Source organism: Mustela putorius, unplaced genomic scaffold (assembly GCF_011764305.1).
Source record: "Mustela putorius furo isolate JIRA1106 unplaced genomic scaffold, ASM1176430v1.1 tig00003853_pilon_pilon_pilon, whole genome shotgun sequence".
NCBI classification, from domain to species: domain Eukaryota; kingdom Metazoa; phylum Chordata; class Mammalia; order Carnivora; family Mustelidae; genus Mustela; species Mustela putorius.
In genome coordinates this window covers 35,380,362-35,397,580 of record NW_025422005.1, presented here as the reverse complement: position 1 = coordinate 35,397,580, position 17,219 = coordinate 35,380,362, and the positions used below count along the sequence as shown (strand labels likewise).

At 45.2% G+C, this 17,219-nt stretch overlaps 1 protein-coding gene across 1 annotated transcript; it reads left to right on the top strand.

The window, feature by feature from the left end:
- The first annotated feature begins 1,247 nt into the window (after positions 1-1,247).
- On the top strand, positions 1,248-17,061 carry PRDX1 (peroxiredoxin 1). Its single transcript, XM_045064443.1, has 6 exons — positions 1,248-1,405; positions 3,833-3,949; positions 7,990-8,143; positions 8,500-8,622; positions 9,588-9,718; positions 16,716-17,061. Exons 2-6 carry the CDS (start codon positions 3,844-3,846, stop codon positions 16,799-16,801), a joined length of 600 nt encoding a protein of 199 aa, XP_044920378.1. The 5' UTR covers positions 1,248-1,405; positions 3,833-3,843; the 3' UTR covers positions 16,802-17,061.
- Positions 17,062-17,219: the final 158 nt, after the last annotated feature.

The window sequence follows — 17,219 nt, the reverse complement described above, 5'->3', positions numbered from 1 at the left end:
AAAGATTTTATTTATTTATTTGACAGGGGGAGAGACCATAAGAGAGGGAACACAAGCAGGGGGAGTAGGAGAGGGAGAAGCAGACTTCTTGCTCTGCAGAGAGCCCAGTGCCAGGTGGATCCCAGGACTCTGGGATCATAACCTGAGCCAGAGGCAGAGGCTTTAACCCACTGAGCCACCCAGGTGCCCCCATACTCCTATTTTGTATCAGGTGCTTTGTTGTGTCTTGGGGACACAGAGATGGGTGTAACCCAAACCTTACTTTCCAGAAAGTCAGTCTAGCAAGAAGAGGTAGGCATATAAACATGTAGAATAGCTTAAGACCTATTTTGTAGAGCTTCTGGCAATATAGGATATTTAGGGGCACAAATTCTGGGATGAGCAAAAGCCAGAATAGCTTCAGAGGAATTCTGGGGATGAACCATGGTCAGGAACAGTTTCAGAGGAAGTAATGTTTCAGCTGAGTCTTCAAAGACATTTTCTCTAGGCCAACTAGGAGGGATCAGATTCTTCATATTTGAACAAAAGCCTGAAGTCTTGAAACAGCAGCGCATTGTTCTCTGTGTTAAAATCAACCTAGGAGCAAGAAAAGTTAACTTTTCTAACGTATAATAAGAACTCAGAATTGTGCTAAGTAATCAACAAAGATGATCCTGAAGAATTAACAGTATTCCCATTTTACAGGTGAGAAGAGTGAAAAGCTCTTGCCTGAAGGCCACACATACAATGACATTGAGTTTTAACTCAGGAAACTCACTACAGAGCCCCAATTTTTTAAACCACAAACCAGAAGAGTGAAACGAACAGATTTCAGAAATATGCCCTCCCCCCCACCCCAGCAGCTTTGGAAATAGTGGGGTGGGAGAAGGAAAGCTGCAATCCTGTAAATCAGAATAATGAGGGAGGTTGTCTAAGTACTGAGACAGCACTCGGGTAGAGGCTGCGGGGATCTGGGTGGTGTATTTGAGAAATGCTTGGATAGTTTCAGTGTTTGTGGTGTGGATTAGACGTGATCCTCTGTGGAGCAACAGGACCATTACCCTGGTCTGGCCCTTGAGGGGAGGACAAACGGGGCCTCCCACAGACATTGCTAGATTAACCGAGGCGGTTGGTTTTGGAGATGGACGCCCTGGGCCCTCTGACCCCAACTGTTGGCACCATGCAGGGGTATCCACGTCTTCCGTGCCTGAGCCCGCCCACAGGGAGGGAAAGTGCTGAGTCACTCTGGCGGGGCGCGATGGCTCGGGGCGGGGCTCGGACCAGAACCCCCTCCTCTCTCCTCCTCTTGCACCCCCGGCCCTCTCTGACTCTCGCGAGAGCCCTACAGGCTATAAAGGCAGCGCCCCGCGCACGTCTCACGCGTCTTCTTCCTGCCTTGTCTTCGGAGCTTTTGTTCGTAGAGCGGGTGAGAAAGTTTTATTTTACGGCTGTCGTTGTATTTTTCTTTCTCATTGTTCTGGGTTCCCACCCTACCACCCTGCTCCCCTTGGGTGCTGGGGACGGGGGAGGTGGCTGGGTGAGGTCTGACGCTCGAGAGTGGTTTGGCGGTACGCTCACCCTCCTGGCGGCCTCCCTTACGGACGCGGGGACCAATTTAAACCCTAACGTCGGCTCGAGTTTTCCTCCTCCCCCGGCAACCCGAGCACAGGGCGCTCACTTATTGGTTTGGCGTGGCGGCCGGGCAGACTTGGGGTAGTGGTGGGCTCTCCCTAGTTAATTTTCCGGGCCGGTTCGGGAAGCTTCTAGAATGGACTTGGAAACTGACCTGAGGCTACCCGCCCGACGTGTGGTAGAGGTGAAGGCTGTTGCTGGTCCGGACCTTTGGCTAGATGACGAGTTTCAAATGCTGTGCCCTTTTCTGGCTTTATTTTTTTGTGTGTGTTTGCGGAGTAGGGATTGTGGTGATTCCAAATCCGTCTGTGAAGACTGCGGTTTTGTTTTTTTTTTTTTTTTCCTTTTGTACTTTACGAAGTGTTGAGGTGGGGTCGATAATGGGAGCGGCGGGAGGGAACCTGAAGTCGGTTTTGGGGGTGTGTAGCTTTAGCCATGAAAGTTACGGGCTGGTCCACCGAGGCCCACACCGGCTTGAGGTCCAACGGCTTTTATCCCGCTGAGTCGGACTTCAATGGACGTGGGGACCACCTGGATTAAAAGGTGGTTTATGTTACGGTCACACTTTATACATTTGGTCCCCAAATTGCAGCATGATGTACTAGTGTTTTTGGTCTGTTAAAAGGTGTTAAGCAGTAGAAAGTTCTGTAATAATCGATGATTACGACGATTTTTTTGGTTGTAGTATTATGTACCAAAGAAAACCGGAACATGGAAGACTAGCTTCTTGGGTCTTAAAACTGATGGATTAGTGGTTTAGATCTTAACTCCTTGTCTTTATGTTGACCTGAGTGAATCCAGCGTAGCATTGCTTTTTTAGCAGTACGTATTTTAGTTTTTCTTACCCCCCTTACCGTAAGGATTTTTTTGTTGTTTTTTTTTTTTTTTTTTTTTTTTAAAGATTCTATTTATTTATCAGAGAGAGAGAGGGGGAGAGAGCAAGCACAGGCAGACAGAATGGCAAGCAGAGGCAGAGGGAGAAGCAGGCTCCCTGCTGAGCAAGGAGCCCGATGTGGGACTCGATCCCAGGGCGCTGGGATCATGACCTGAGCTGAAGGCAGCTGCTCAACCAACTGAGCCACCCAGGCGTCCCTTTTTTGTTGTTTTTAAGTAATCTCTCAACCCAACCTGGGGCTGGAACCCATAACCCTGAGATCAAAGTCACATGTTCCACCAGCTGAGCCGGCCAGGCTCCCCAGCAATAAATAGGCTTCTTGTTCTATTTACTGTTGATCCAGAATCCTGGCAGAAACCCGTTTTGAAAGTACTGCTAGAGCTTAAACACAACTGCTAAGATTTTGTAATTGAGCAGATGCCAGAATCCTGGTTTTGTGTCTTGAAAAGTTGGATGGGCTTTAGGGTGGTTTTGGTTTCTGGCAGATGGACCTGGAGAAAGGTGAAGGGTGTTTCCTGAATTATGAAGGCAGATGAAGGTGCACTCTAGGGAAAGGGCAACATGGCATGGCAACTTTAGAAATCAGACGTTCTTTTCGTGGCAATATTTGTTTGGGCTCAGCTCAAGTTTGAGGCTGAATCTTACTCTGTGCTGCTTTCTGTGTAATGAAAATAAAGGAAAATGCTTTTTCACATTTGATAGTAAAGAAAGTAATAGAGGTTACTTATGTTTTAAAAAATTGCTGCTTTTCAGTGAAAACAAAAGCTAATATTCAGAAATACATTTTTTATTTTGAGATTGTGACCCTGAGAATGAAGGGGAAAAGGAGAGGAATATGGGAGTGGAAGAGAGAATCACAACTGTAATCTCAGACCTAAGATTACGAACCCAGCCCAAATCAAAACTCAGGGATGCTGGGGCTGCTGGGTGGCTCAGTGGATTAAGCCTCTGACTGCTGCTCAGGTCATGGTCTCAGGATCTTGGTATCCTGTCTCAGGGTCCTGGGATTGCTCAGCAGGGAGCCTACTTGCCCTGCACCTCTGCCTACTTGGCTATCTCTGTTGAATAAATAAAATCTTAAAAAAAGTCAAGGGTGCTGACAAGCCTGAGCCACCCACATGCTCCTTTAGTGTCTGATCTTTGTTTCAGAAGTTGGAAAGCTCAGTTTATGCCTCATACCCATATAAAAATTAATGTGTATACTAAGGTAACTGGACAAATCTTTTTCTATCATTCCACAGCTAAGTCTCTAAGTTGAAGAAGGGTGTTACCTAGAAGAATAAGTAAGGCTTGTTTCCAATTCACTTCCACTTTCATATTTTCTAGCCAATAGCAAGATGTCTTCAGGAAATGCCAAAATTGGGCATCCTGCCCCCAACTTCAAAGCCACGGCTGTTATGCCAGATGGCCAGTTCAAAGACCTCAGCCTATCTGACTACAAAGGTAAGAGTAATAACCGTAGGTTAGTAAAAATGGAATTTTTACAATCTAGGATGGCTCATTAGATTCTGTATCTCAGTTAGACTTGATTGTAAAATGATTTATATATCCTACGTAGGTCACAGTCTTAGGGTAGGAGCCTGTGCCTTCCTGATGAAGTAGTGATTACCAACTGTGGTCACTGATAGATACTCTAGAGTCAGACTGCTTATGGAAAAAGCCCATACTTCATTATGCCTGGACATACAATCTTAATTTATTTCTTAGAACTTCTCAATTATATTACTGTTCTGGGGTATTCTTGTTGTGTCATTGAAAGCTCAAGCCTTTGGAGCATAAAGTGTTCAAGTTTATGAAACCTCTATGTCTGAGCTGCTGTATCATTAGGCAGAGGCTTAGGCACATTCCCTTGACACTTAGCCCCAGGAGAAGAGTTGATGTTGCATTTGGGACAGTTCTCTTTCCTGTTAAAGTTTAATGCAGACACTTGGTCAGTTCTGATGGAGGTATTCCTTTGTTTTTGCAGTCCTGGAACAGCAGGGGTATTTTGGGGTAGTTGGTATATGGAGATTCCTTGAAATGCAAACCTGAATCTCGGGTGTAAAGTATACCTTTTTTACTGGTGTAGTAATTAGTTCCTGGACTCAGCTTTTGGGTAGAACATGTGACTAAGGTTTCCTAACACATCACACTTGTTTGGAATGAGAAGCAGTTAAGAGGGGCCCTATGGAGGGAAGCTAATGGCAAACAAGGTAGCACCACAGGGAGGTGACCCTGGCCCAAGGGTAAAGGCACGAGGTTTAGAAGGAGCTGTTCTTTGTCCTCTAGGGCTTGACCTGCTGAGGCTTCATGGTGCTTGTTAGGTAAAGCCCTGGAGAGGTTTAGATGAGTGAGTTGCTAGTGATTCTGGTTTTCAGAGTAAATGTCAAAAGGAGCAGCTTATTCTGACTTGCTGCCTGGAAACCAGTGAATATTTGGAACTCCTTCAAAATACTCAGCCTATTAGTTGTGGTGAGTGGCTGCTTGGCTGGTTGAAGATCTACTTCCACTGGTAATCTGAGTAACTTCAGCAAAATTTAAACTAGAGATCCTTTTATACCTTACTAGGACTTTGGGAACTTTGCCTCAAGAAATTTTTCTTTTCCAGTTAGGCTTGTTAGGAACAGGTTTATGGTGATTTATTTATTTATTTATTAAAAGATTTTATTTATTTTTATGACAGAGACAGATCACAAGTAGGCAGAGAGGCAGGCAGAGAGAGAGGGAAGCAGGCTCCCCGTTGAGGAGAGAGCCCGATGTGGGACTCAATCCCAGGACCCTGAGATCATGACCCAAGCCGAAGGCAGCGGCTTAACCCACTGAGCCATCCAGGTGCCCCGGTTTATGGTGATTTAGATGATGACTTAAACCTTGTGTCCACAGTTCCTGTGGTTCATTGTGGAAGAAGTGCTAAAAGCCCCGGTTTCTTCTTTTTTGGTCTGAATGACTTGCAGCACAGACTTAAAGCAATTGAGCTCTTTCTGATTACTAGTAGGTAATCTCATCCTAGGTTTTGGCTTTCCTTTATTGGAGAACTTGGTGTTTACTAATTTTAACTATCTAGAGATAAAAATCATACTGAACAGTGTTCATCTTACAATTGACAGCTAATGGGGAGGCAGGAAAATAAAGCTTAAAACATGCAGGTTTTCCTACCACAAGAAGTTCCAGAATTAGCTGCTAGGAAACCTTTGAGTTGCGTCTAGGCATTTGGCAGTTTGCCTACCATCGACTGCCTTCGGCTCAGGTCATGATCCTGGAGTCCTGGGATCGAGTCCCGCATTGGGCTCCCGGCTCCACGGGGAGTCTGCTTCTCTCTCTGAACTTCTCCTCGCTCGTGCTCTCTCTCACTGTCTCTCAAATAAATAAATAAAATAAAAAAAGATTTTATTTATTTGAAAAAGAGAGGGAGATAGAGCAAAAATAGGAGGAGAGGGAGAGAGACTCTCCACTGAGGAGGGAGCCCGATTTGGGATAGATTCAGGACCTTGGGATCATGATCTGAGCCGAAGGCAGAAACTTAACTTACTGAGTCCAACCCAGGCAACCGTGGTCTTGAGTTTTGTTTTTGTGTTTTTTTTAAGATCTTAAGTTTTTAATTTTTAAAAAATATTTTATTATTTGACAGAGATTACAAGTAGACGGAATAGCAAGCAGAGAGAAGGGGGGAAGCAGGCTCCCCGCTGAGCAGCGGGCCGGATCCCAGGACCCCGAGACCATGACCTGACCTGAAGGCAGAGGCCCAACCCACTGAGCTACTTACGCGCCCCTTAACTTTTTAACTTCTTATTATTTATTTATTTATTTATTTATTTTTAAATTTTATTTATTTATCAGAGGGGGGGGGTAGAGAGCGAGCACAGGCAGACAGAATGGCAGGCAGAGGCAGAGGGAGAAGCAGGCTCCCCGCTGAGCAAGGAGCCCGATGTGGGACTCGATCCCAGGACGCCGGGATCATGACCCGAGCCGAAGGCAGCTGCTTAACCAACTGAGCCACCCAGGCGTCCCTATTTATTTATTTTTTAAAAAGATTTTATTTGTAGGGGTGCCTGGGTGGCTCAGTGGGTTAAAGCCTCTGCCTTCGACTCAGGTCATGATCCCAGGGTCCTGGGATTGAGCCCCACATCGGGCTCTCTGTTTCGCAGGGAGCCTGCTTCCTCCCCTCTCTGCCTGCCTCTCTGCCTACCTGTGATCTCTGTCTGTCAAATAAATAAGTAAAATCTTAAAAAAAAAAAAAAAAAGATTTTATTTGTGTATTTGACATCACAAGTAGAGAAGGGGGGAAGCAAGCTCCCTGCTGAGCAGAGAGCCCGATGTGGGGCTGGATCCCAGGACCCTAAGATCATGACCTGAGCCAAAGGCCGAGGCTTAACCCATTGAGCCACCCGGGCGCCCCAAAAGATTGATTTAAGAGCAAGAGTATGCTTGCCTGTGAGAGGGAGGGAGGAGGGGAAGAATCTCTGGACCCTCTTCTCTGGGATGAGTCCACCTTGAAATCATGACCTGAAGTCCAGGAGTTGGGTGCTCAACACATTGAGCCATCAGGGTGCTTCAAGATTTTCAGTAATTTTTTTTTTTTTTTTAAAGATTTCATTTATTTGGGGCACCTGGGTGGCTCATTGGGTTAAGCCGCTGCCTTCCGCTCAGGTCATGATCTCGGGGTCCTAGGATCGAGTCCCACATCCAGCTCTCTGCTCTGCGGGGAGCCTGCTTCCTCCTCTCCCTCTCTCTGCCTGCCTGTCTGCCTGCTTGTGGTCTCTCTCTGTCAAATAAATAAATAAAATCTTAAAAAAAAGAAAAAAAAGATTTCATTTATTTGACAGATCACAAGTAGGCAGAGAGGCAGGCAGAGAAGGGGAAGCAGGCTCCTTGCTGAGCAGAGAGCCTGATGTGTGGGACTCGACCCCAGGACTCTGAGATCATGACTTGAGTGGAAGGCAGAGGCTTTTACTTACTGAGCCACCCAGGTGCTCCAAGATTTTAAGTAATTTCTAAACCTACCATGGGTCTTAAGCTCAGAACTCCAAGATAAAGAATTATCAGGGGCATATTGGTTAAGCATGACTTTTGATTTCAGATCAGGTTGTGATTACAGGATTGTGAGATGGAGCCCCATGTTGAGCTTTGTGCTGGGTGTGGAGTCTGGTTAAGATACTGTCTCCCGGGGCGCCTGGGTGGCTCAGTTGGTTGGACCACTGCCTTAGGCTCAGGTCATGATCCTGGAGTCCCGGGATCGAGTCCCGCATCGGGCTCCCGGCTCTTTGGGAATTCTGCTTCTCCCTCTGACCTTCTCCTCGCTCATGTTCTTTCTCACTCTCTCTCAAATAAATAAATAAAATCTTTAAAAAAAAAAAAAAAAAGATACTGTCTCCCTTTCCCTCTACTTCCCACTCCCTCCCCCACAGAGCCATGTACTCCCACCTGGTACCCCTTTGTTTTTTTTTCTATGTAAAGCAAGGAAGTCTGTTTCAAAGGCAAACTTGTGGTTCTTTCCTTCCCCCTAGGAAAATATGTTGTGTTCTTCTTTTACCCTCTTGACTTCACCTTTGTGTGTCCCACGGAGATCATTGCTTTCAGTGACAGGGCAGAAGAATTTAAGAAACTCAACTGTCAAGTGATTGGTGCTTCTGTGGATTCTCATTTCTGTCACCTGGCATGGTAAATTTCTTGGTCGATTTTGCCTGTAAACTTTGAAGTAAGTAGCAGCTGGAAGTGGGGGGTTTTTGACAGTAGACTTGCTGAAGTATTGTCTTCTGGCTTCTGATGGAAGAGATTGCAAAGGCTCTGACTTCCTCTTTTTGCTCTCTTACTACCTGGCTGCGAGGAGCAGCAGCTTGGGTTGCATTTGAGTGTACTCTGGTGACCTTAACTATCTTTAGGAACTCAATTTCCTCAGGAAAAGTTTGGTCTTTGGGGGGGAAGTAAGATTAGGAATGCTAAAAGAGGGAGGGAATAGGTAACAAACTATACAAGAGTTTGAGTGAATGTGATTGTATATGTGCTTTTTGCTTTAGGATCAACACACCCAAGAAACAAGGAGGACTGGGACCCATGAACATTCCCTTGGTATCAGACCCCAAGCGTACCATTGCTCAGGACTATGGAGTCTTAAAGGCTGATGAAGGCATCTCGTTCAGGTATATGCCTGCCAGGGGCTGACATTTCATCAAAACTACCTGATTGACTTGAGGGACATTTGGAGAAAGGTAGGGCCCTGATCTGTAGACTCTGCTCCTTTCATTGTTGTGTGTGTGGTTTGTTTTCTTTCTTTTTTTTTTTTTTAATAAGATTTTTATTTGTTTGACAGGGATAGAGCCAGAGAGTACAAAGTGGGGGGGGGGGAATGGGAGAGGGAGAGGCAGGCTCCCCATGGAGCAGGGAGCCTGATGGGGGTTGATCCCAGGATCCTGGGATTATGACCTGAGCTGAAGGCAGACACTTAATTGACTGAACCACCCAGGCACCCTGTTTGTTTATTTTTTAAATACTTTTTTTATTTTTTAAATTTTTAAAAGATTTTATTTATTCATTTGACAGAGATTACAAGTAGGCAGAGAGGCAGGCAGAGAGAGAAAGGAGGAAGCAGGCTCCCTTCTGAGCAGAGAGCCCAATGTGGGGCTCCATCCCAGGACTCTCTGAGATCATGACCTGAGCTGAAGGCAGAGGCTTTAACCCACTGAGCCACCCAGGCGTCCCTTAAATACTTTTAAAAATTTCTCTCTGTACCTTAGATACCCTGAGATACGAGTTGCACATTTCGCTGACTGAGCTAGTCAGCCACCCCCATCACGATGTATAATAAAACATACAGGATGATGATCTCATTTCATTCATTTTCTTTCCTTTTCTCTCTTCCTCGTCCTCTGCCTCCCTCCCTCTACACCCAGTGTGGGGCTCTAACCCACAACTCCCAAGATCCAAGAGTCCCACCTTCTGACTGAGCCAGCCAGGTACTCCTTGTTTCATTCTTTATGTAGGAAGACAAAGTCAGTGCAAGTCTGGTGGACCAGCACATTTTCATTCCCACTGCATCTTTGTTCTAACAAAGTAGTTTCTAAACCTGTACTGCATGTCCCTCAAACCTTTAATCTTTTCTTCCCAGGGGCCTCTTTATCATTGATGATAAAGGCATCCTTAGGCAGATCACTGTAAATGACCTACCTGTTGGCCGCTCTGTGGATGAGACTCTGCGACTGGTTCAGGCCTTCCAGTTTACCGACAAGCATGGGGAAGGTAAGCCAATCTACCTGGTGACTTTGACAACAGACAACAGAATTGTGGTAGAATAGGAAAGATGGCAGGACAATGTCTACGAAATGAAAGCATGTCTATAAAGAAACTGTAGTGGGTTGTAGGGTGAGGTAAAATGGAAAACCCCGGGGAGGGAACTATATAAAGGCTGTTTGTTCCAGCTGTATTGTCCCTGCTTCTGCCCTGCTCATTTAGATTCACTGCTGCAGCTTTTAACTTACTAAAGGAGTGTAGGAGGATACTCCTAGATGTGTATAAAGGAAAACAAAAGATGGGAGAATTTCATAGATCGGGCATGCCATTCTTGACTAGTGTTTATTGGGAGAAGAGCTTTAATCCCTGTGATCCATATTCATTTTATTAGTTTTTTACTTAAGATTTATTTGAGAGAGAGAGAGACCACGTGAATGGGTAGGTGAGGGAGAAGCAGGCAGGTTCCCTCCCAAGCTGGGAGCCAGACGACTTGGGGCATGATTGAGCAGGGTGCTGGGACCATGACAGCAGCTAGGCAATGGATGGAGCCACCCAGGTGCCAGTAGGTTTTAAATTATTTTTTTAAGATTTTATTTATTTTTTAAACTTTTTTTTTAATTAAATTTTTTTTTTTAAAGATTTTATTTATTTATTTGACAGATCACAAGTAGGCAGAGAAGCAGGCAGAGAGAGAGAGAGGAGGAAGCAGGCTCCCCGCTGAGCAGAGAGCCCGATGTGGGACTCGATCCCAGGACCCCGAGATCATGACCTGAGCCGAAGGCAGCGGCTTAACCCACTGAGCCACTCAGGCACCCTTAATTAATTTGATAGAGATCAGAAGTAGGCAGAGAGGGAAGCAGACTACTTGCTGAGCAAAGAGCCTGATGGGGCTCTATCCCAGGACCCTGAGATCATGATTCAAGCCAAAGGTAGAGGCCTAACCGACTGAGCCATCCAGGTGCCCCTTTTATTTATTTATTTGACAGGAACGTAAGCAGGGGAATAGAAGAGGGAGAGAAGCAGGCTTCTTTCTGAGCAGGGAGCCTGATGTGGGGCTCAAGCCCAGGACCCCAGGATCATGACCTGAGCTGAAGGCAGCCATTTAATGTCTGAACCACCCAGCCCCCCCACCTCCCTTAAGATAATCTATGGCTAGTTTTGAATTTTGGAAAATAAAAGGACTAAGATAACTTGCCGAAAGACTAGACAGATAAAGCTGTAATGCATTTATATATTTAAAAAAAATCTTTTTTAAGGATTGATTTATTTGAGACAAAGAGCATGTGAAGGAGGGAGGGAGGGGTAAAGAGAGAGAAAAGCATGCTGAGCAGGGAGCCCCTGAGGTCATGACCTGAGCTCAAGGCAAAAGCTAAACCAATGGAGCCAGCCAGGCCCACCCGTTTTTAATATATATATATTTTTTTTTTCCCCCTAAAGATTTCATTTATTTATTTGACAGATATCAAATAGGCAGAGAGACAGAGAGAGAGAGGAGAAGCAGGCTCCCCGCTGAGCAGAGAGCCCCATGCGGGACTCGATCCCAGGCCCCTGGGACCATGTCCCTAGCCGAAGGCAGAGGCTTAACCCACTGAGCCACCCAGGCGCCCCCCCCTTTTTTAATAATATATTTGTCAGAGCAGAAGCACGGAGAGCTGCAGGCAGAGCAGGCAGATGGGAGAAGCAGGCTCCCTGCTGAGCAAGGAGCCAGATGGGGGGGACTCAATCCCAGGACCCTGAGATCATGACCTGAGCCGATGGCAGACGCTTAACAGACTGAGCCACTCAGGCGTTCCTGTTCTTCTCTTCTTAAATTACACTGTATTGTAGTGTGGTCCTTAAAATCTGGAAATAACCAAATTATGTAAGTTTATGTAAAAAAAAAAAATTTTTTTTAAGATTTTATTTATTTGGCAAGTGATCACAAGTAGCAGAGAGGTGGAGAAGAGGGAGGGGGGGAAGCAGGCTCCCTGCTGAGCAGAGAGTCCGATGTGGGGCTCGATCCCAGGATGCTGGGATCATGACCGGAGCCAAAGGAAGCAGACCCTTAACAACTGAGCCACCCAGGTGCTCCATGTAAGTTTTTTTTTTTTTTTAAAGGCAGTTATTATTTTATTATTATTATTATTTTTAGAGATTTTATTTATTTATTTGGGGGGGAGAGAGTGCATGAGAGGAGATAGGTCAGAGAGAAGCGGACTCCCTCCCCAGCAGGGAGCCTGATGATGGGACTCTATCCCCAGACTGCGGAATCACGACCTGAGCCAAAGGCAGTCCCTTAACCAACTGAGCCACCCAGGTGCCCCCATGTAAAATTTTTTTGAGAAGTTAGGGCTAGGATGTTTGGAGATGAAATATCTAGGTTCTCCTTTAGGTGTTTGAGGATAAAAGATCATGTTTCTTTTATAAATTTGTTCTTCTAAAATGTACACATTACTAAGCAGTTTGAACTTGAGAGTTTTTTATCTAGCGTTTGAGTGTAGGCCACCTTTTTCTTATTCTGGAGCACTAGTATTTTCCTCATATTTTCATTGTTTTGTGATAAAATACTGAACTACTTGATCCCAGCTTTTCAGTTAGTAAGGCTGTAACTTTTTGACCCCCTCCCCCCATTGGTATATAGTTGTTGCTGGACTGAGATAACCTTACCCTAAAAGACATAGTTTAAGTTTTTTTTTTTTTTTTTTAAGATTTTATTTATGTATTTGACAGACAGAGATCACAAGTAGGCAGAGAGGCAGGCAGAGAGAGGAGGAAGCAGGCTCTGCTGAGCAGAGAGCCTGATGCGGGCCTCAGTCCCAGGACCCTGAGATCATGACCTGAGCCGAAGACAGAGGCTCAACCCACTGAGCCACCCAGGTGCCCCCTTAGTTTAGTTTTTAAGGACTTAGGTCATGAGGCTGTTAAGTGCTGGGTAAATGGGGGAGTGGAGATCTTGAACCCCATAACCTCCCAAGCTCGATGCAATTGGGGACAAAATAGTTGTGATCAAGTGCTCCTGAGGTAAGATGAAGTATGTAGATGTACTTGGATGAATTTGCCTTACTGCATCTCATTTTCTTTCTCTAGGTGATAAATCGTTCAGACTAGTTTTCTAAGGCCCATGTCCTCTCTCCTATTAGGATACAGAACAAGGAAGTTGTTAAGAGTCTGAATTAGTGGTGTCTGCTTGGGGGACCTGAAAGTGATGGTTTTGCTAGAGTTGGAGGCTAATAGGGATTAGTGAGTGATATCCTTAGGCACCCTTTGTAGAGAGTGTGGGCTTTACCTTAGCGCATTGAAGGAGCAGATGGCTCCTGACACTGCCCCCTGGTGGGGGATGAGATTCAGCACAAAGACAAGGAGTGAGGGAATGGCACAAAGACCTTTCGTAGCACCTGCATGTAGCCTAGACTCGAATCCGCTTTCATAACTCCGAAGCTTGCTTCTTCAGACTCTTGTTTTCTTCAGCTCCCCATCCCACTAGAACAGGCACAGCTTTGTGTGCAGCCTTTATGGTTTATATGAAGTTAATGCTTGAGAGCCTGTGAATACAGGCATACGGAAGTACTTTTTAAAAAAAATTTTACTTACTTGACAGGGAGATAGTACAAGTAGGCAGAGCAGCAGGGAGAGGGAGAAGCAGGCCCTCTGCTGAACATGGAGCCCGATGCGGGCCTCTCCCAGGACCCTGGGATGATCTGAGCCAAAGGCAGACAATTAACTGACTGAGCCACCCAGACACCCCTCTGCATGTATTATTTATTCTACATGCCAATTTTTATTGAGGTATTAACAACTACAGCATCAGTTTTTAGGTGTACAACATAATTTTTTAAAAAATTTTGGTGGGGGGAGCATGAGAAGGGGGAAGGGTCAAGGAGAAGCAGACTCCCATGGAGCCGGGAGCTGGGTACGTACTTGATGTTGGGACTCCAGGATCATGACCTGAGCTGAAGGCTCTTGCTTAACCAACTGAGCCACCCAGGTGCTCCCATAATGATTGTTTCATTTGTGTATTTGTATTTCCTACATTTCCTGTTAACTTTCCAAGTTTTTATTTAGATACCAGATAGAGTAATAATTAGTTTCAGGTGTAGAATTTAGTGATTTCATCACTTAGAAGATACTGGTGGTCTCACAAGTGATCTCCTTAACACCCATCAACCATTTAACACATGCCCGTGCCCCCCCCCCCCCCGTAACCCTGTTTGTTCCATATAATGAAGAGCCTACATTTGATTTCAAAGACGGAAAAGCCAGTACTTAAACATAGAATTAACTCATAGTAAATGTTGAAATTGGGATCCAAATTCATAACCATTTTTTTTTTAGGTAGTGTTGAAAAAAATTGTTTAGGGCTTTCTGTGTTGGAGGTTCTCCTACTGAGGTTACTGTGAGTGATGCCATTTTCTCCTTGGAGAGTCATGGTATTTCAGTTGTATTTGAAAGCTGATTATGTGGGACTCAACTATTTCTTCTGGCCTCCATACTGATTCTGAAAACAAAACAAAACACTGCTGCTGGGTATGAGTGAAACAAGTGTGGGTCTTCTCGGTCTTGTTACTGATAAATGGCACGTAAACTAATTGTATTTTTATTTTTAACTGTTAACTTTTTTAAAATTTTGTTTAAGATCCCTGGTGGAGGGAAAGGGGCAAAGGGAGAGGGATAAGCAGACACCCCACTGAGTAGGGAGCATTTAAAAGCTAGGCTCAATTCCTGAACCCTGGGATCATGACCTGAGCTGGAGGCAGCCACTTAACCAACTGAGCCACCCAGGTGCCCCATGAAGTTTTTTTTTTTTTAAAGGTTTATTTATTTATAAATAAACGGGGGGGGGGAGGTGGGGGTAGAGGTAGGACAGAGGCAGCTAGGATCTCAAGGAGACCACTGCTGGGGGGCCCGTGGCGGGTGTCCCAAGACATGTGAGATCATGACCTGAGCTGAAACCGGGAGTTGGCTGTTCAACAGAGTGAGCCACGCAAGCACCCTTGAGTTAATTTTTTGTAGACGGTGTGAAGTAGGGGTCCACCTTCATTCTTCTGCTTGTGGAAATCCAGCTGGTCCTAGCAACATTTGTTGAAGAGCATTCAAGAGTCGTCCCCCCCCCAATATAAATTTTAAATTTTTTATTAACATAAAACGTATTATTAGCCCCAGGGATACAGGTCTGAATCGCCAGGTTTATACACTTCACAGCACTCAGCCATAGCATATACCCTCCCCAATGTCCATAACCCAACCACCCTTCCCTTACTCCCCCCAGCAACCCTCAGTTGTGAGATTAACACAAGAGTCTCTTGGGGAGTGTGGGGATGGCTAAGTGGGTTAAGGCCTCTGCCTTCGGCTCGGGTCACCTTCTCAGGGTCTTGGAGTCGAGCCCTGCATTGGGCTCTCTGTGCTCAGTGGAGAGCCTGCTTCCTCCTCCCGCGTTCTGCCTGCATCTCTGCCTGCTTGTGATCTCTGTTTGTCAAATAAATAAATTTTAAAAAGAAATCTTTTTTTTTTTTTAAAGATTTTATTTATTTATTTGACAGAGAGAAATTACAAGTACACTGAGAGGCAGGCAGAGAGAGAGAGAGAGAGAGAGAGAAGGAAGCAGGCTCCCTACTGAGCAGAGAGCCTGATGCGGGACTCGATCCCAGGACCCTGAGATCATGACCTGAGCCGAAGGCAGCGGCTTAACCCACTGAGCCACCCAGGCGCCCCTTAAAAAGAAATCTTAAAAAAAAAAAAAAAAGTCTCATGGTTTGTCTCCCTCCCTATCCATGTTGTTTAATTTTTTCTTCTCCAGCCCCTCAAGCCCCCACTTGGCTTCTCAAATTTTTGATATCAGGGGATCATATGATAATTGTCTTTTCTCTGATTGATTCATTTTGTTCAGCATAATAACCCTCTAGTTCAATCCACATGGTTGCAAAAGGCAAGATTTCCTTTCTTTTGATGGCTGCATAGTATTCCATTGTGTGTGTGTATCCACACACCATATCATCTTTATCCATTCATCTGTTGATGGATAGGTTCTTAACATAGTTGGGCTATTGTGGACATTGCTGCTCTAAACATTCAGGTGTACATGCCCCTTTGGATTACCACATTTGTATCTTTAGGGTAAATAGTTCGATTGCTGGGTTGCAGGGTAGCTCTGTTTTCAACTTTTTGAGGAACCTCCGTGCTGTTTTCCAAAGTGGTTGCATCAGCTTGCATTTGCATTGAAGGTTTTTAAAAAACATGTGTGAAGCATACATGAAACTAAATGCCTATGCACCCACTATATATATACTGTTTATTTTTCCTTTAAAAGAGTTTACTTTTCGATGGAGACACGGCAAAAGAGGAGGAACACAAGCAGGAGGAGAGGGAGAAGCAGGCTCAGTCCAAGGATCCTGGGATCATGACCTGAGCCAAAGACGGAGGCTTAACGACTGAGCCACCTAGGCACCCCACTGACAAATCTTACATTGTTTTGTCATGATACTTCAGACAGATTATTTCTAGAACAAGGCATAAAATCGAAGCTGTTACTTGCCTTTTAAATATCAGGTGCTTGGGGTGCCTGGGTGGCTCAGTGGGTTAAAGCCTCTGCCTTGGGCTCAGGTCATGATCCCAGGGTCCTGGGATCGAGCCCTGCATGGGGCTCTTGCTCAGCAGGGAGCCTGCTTCTTCCTCTCTCTGCCTGCCTCTCTGCCTACATGTGATCTCTTGTCAAATAAGTAAATAAAATTAAAAATTATTTCAGGTGCTCTACATGAATAAATTAAGGTTTATTTATTTAACATAGTTGGGCTATGTTAGCCTTAATACTATTAGGGCTGTGGTGAGGATTAAATTACATGTTTATAGTTAGGCTTGCACTGAAAGGCTGGAATGATTTCAGACTGTAGCATAGGCTTCCTGGTTCTGGTATGTTCAGTCTAGCCTCTTAAGGTATCAGATTTGGTATTGAGCCCTTTGTCTCCCATTTGTTCATGGGAGGAAGGTAGAGCTCATGATTGAGCAGGTTATTAACAGTACTTCTCTCTTGCAGTGTGCCCAGCTGGCTGGAAGCCTGGCAGTGATACCATCAAGCCTGATGTCCAGAAGAGCAAAGAGTATTTCTCTAAGCAGAAGTGAGCGCCGGGCCATTTTAGGGCTGGGCTGTAGTGCGTGGCCATGAAAACAAAATCTCTTTTGTACTATTGTTAATGCTTAAAACACAAGACTTTAGACTTTGTGCAGATGTGGGACAGGCCTTTCTTGCAGGGGTTGGGGAGTCCAGCCTGCCTTCTCTGGAGAGAATGGCCTGAACTGTGTTACAGGGCAGGCCAACTGTGATGTACAGTAGAGGGCAACACTTCTGATCTTCTGTTGTTTCTATTAAACTTGAACTGAGACTGTGTTTGATTCTTCATGGGGGGGTGCTACTAACTTGATTTGGAGAGGAATTTATGCTCTGCTTTCCCCTTTTTTAGGAGAAAATGAGGGTGAGAGCTTCAGAATCAAAATTATGGGGGGGGGCAGGAGAAAATGCAGGAAATGGAACTGAACCCAA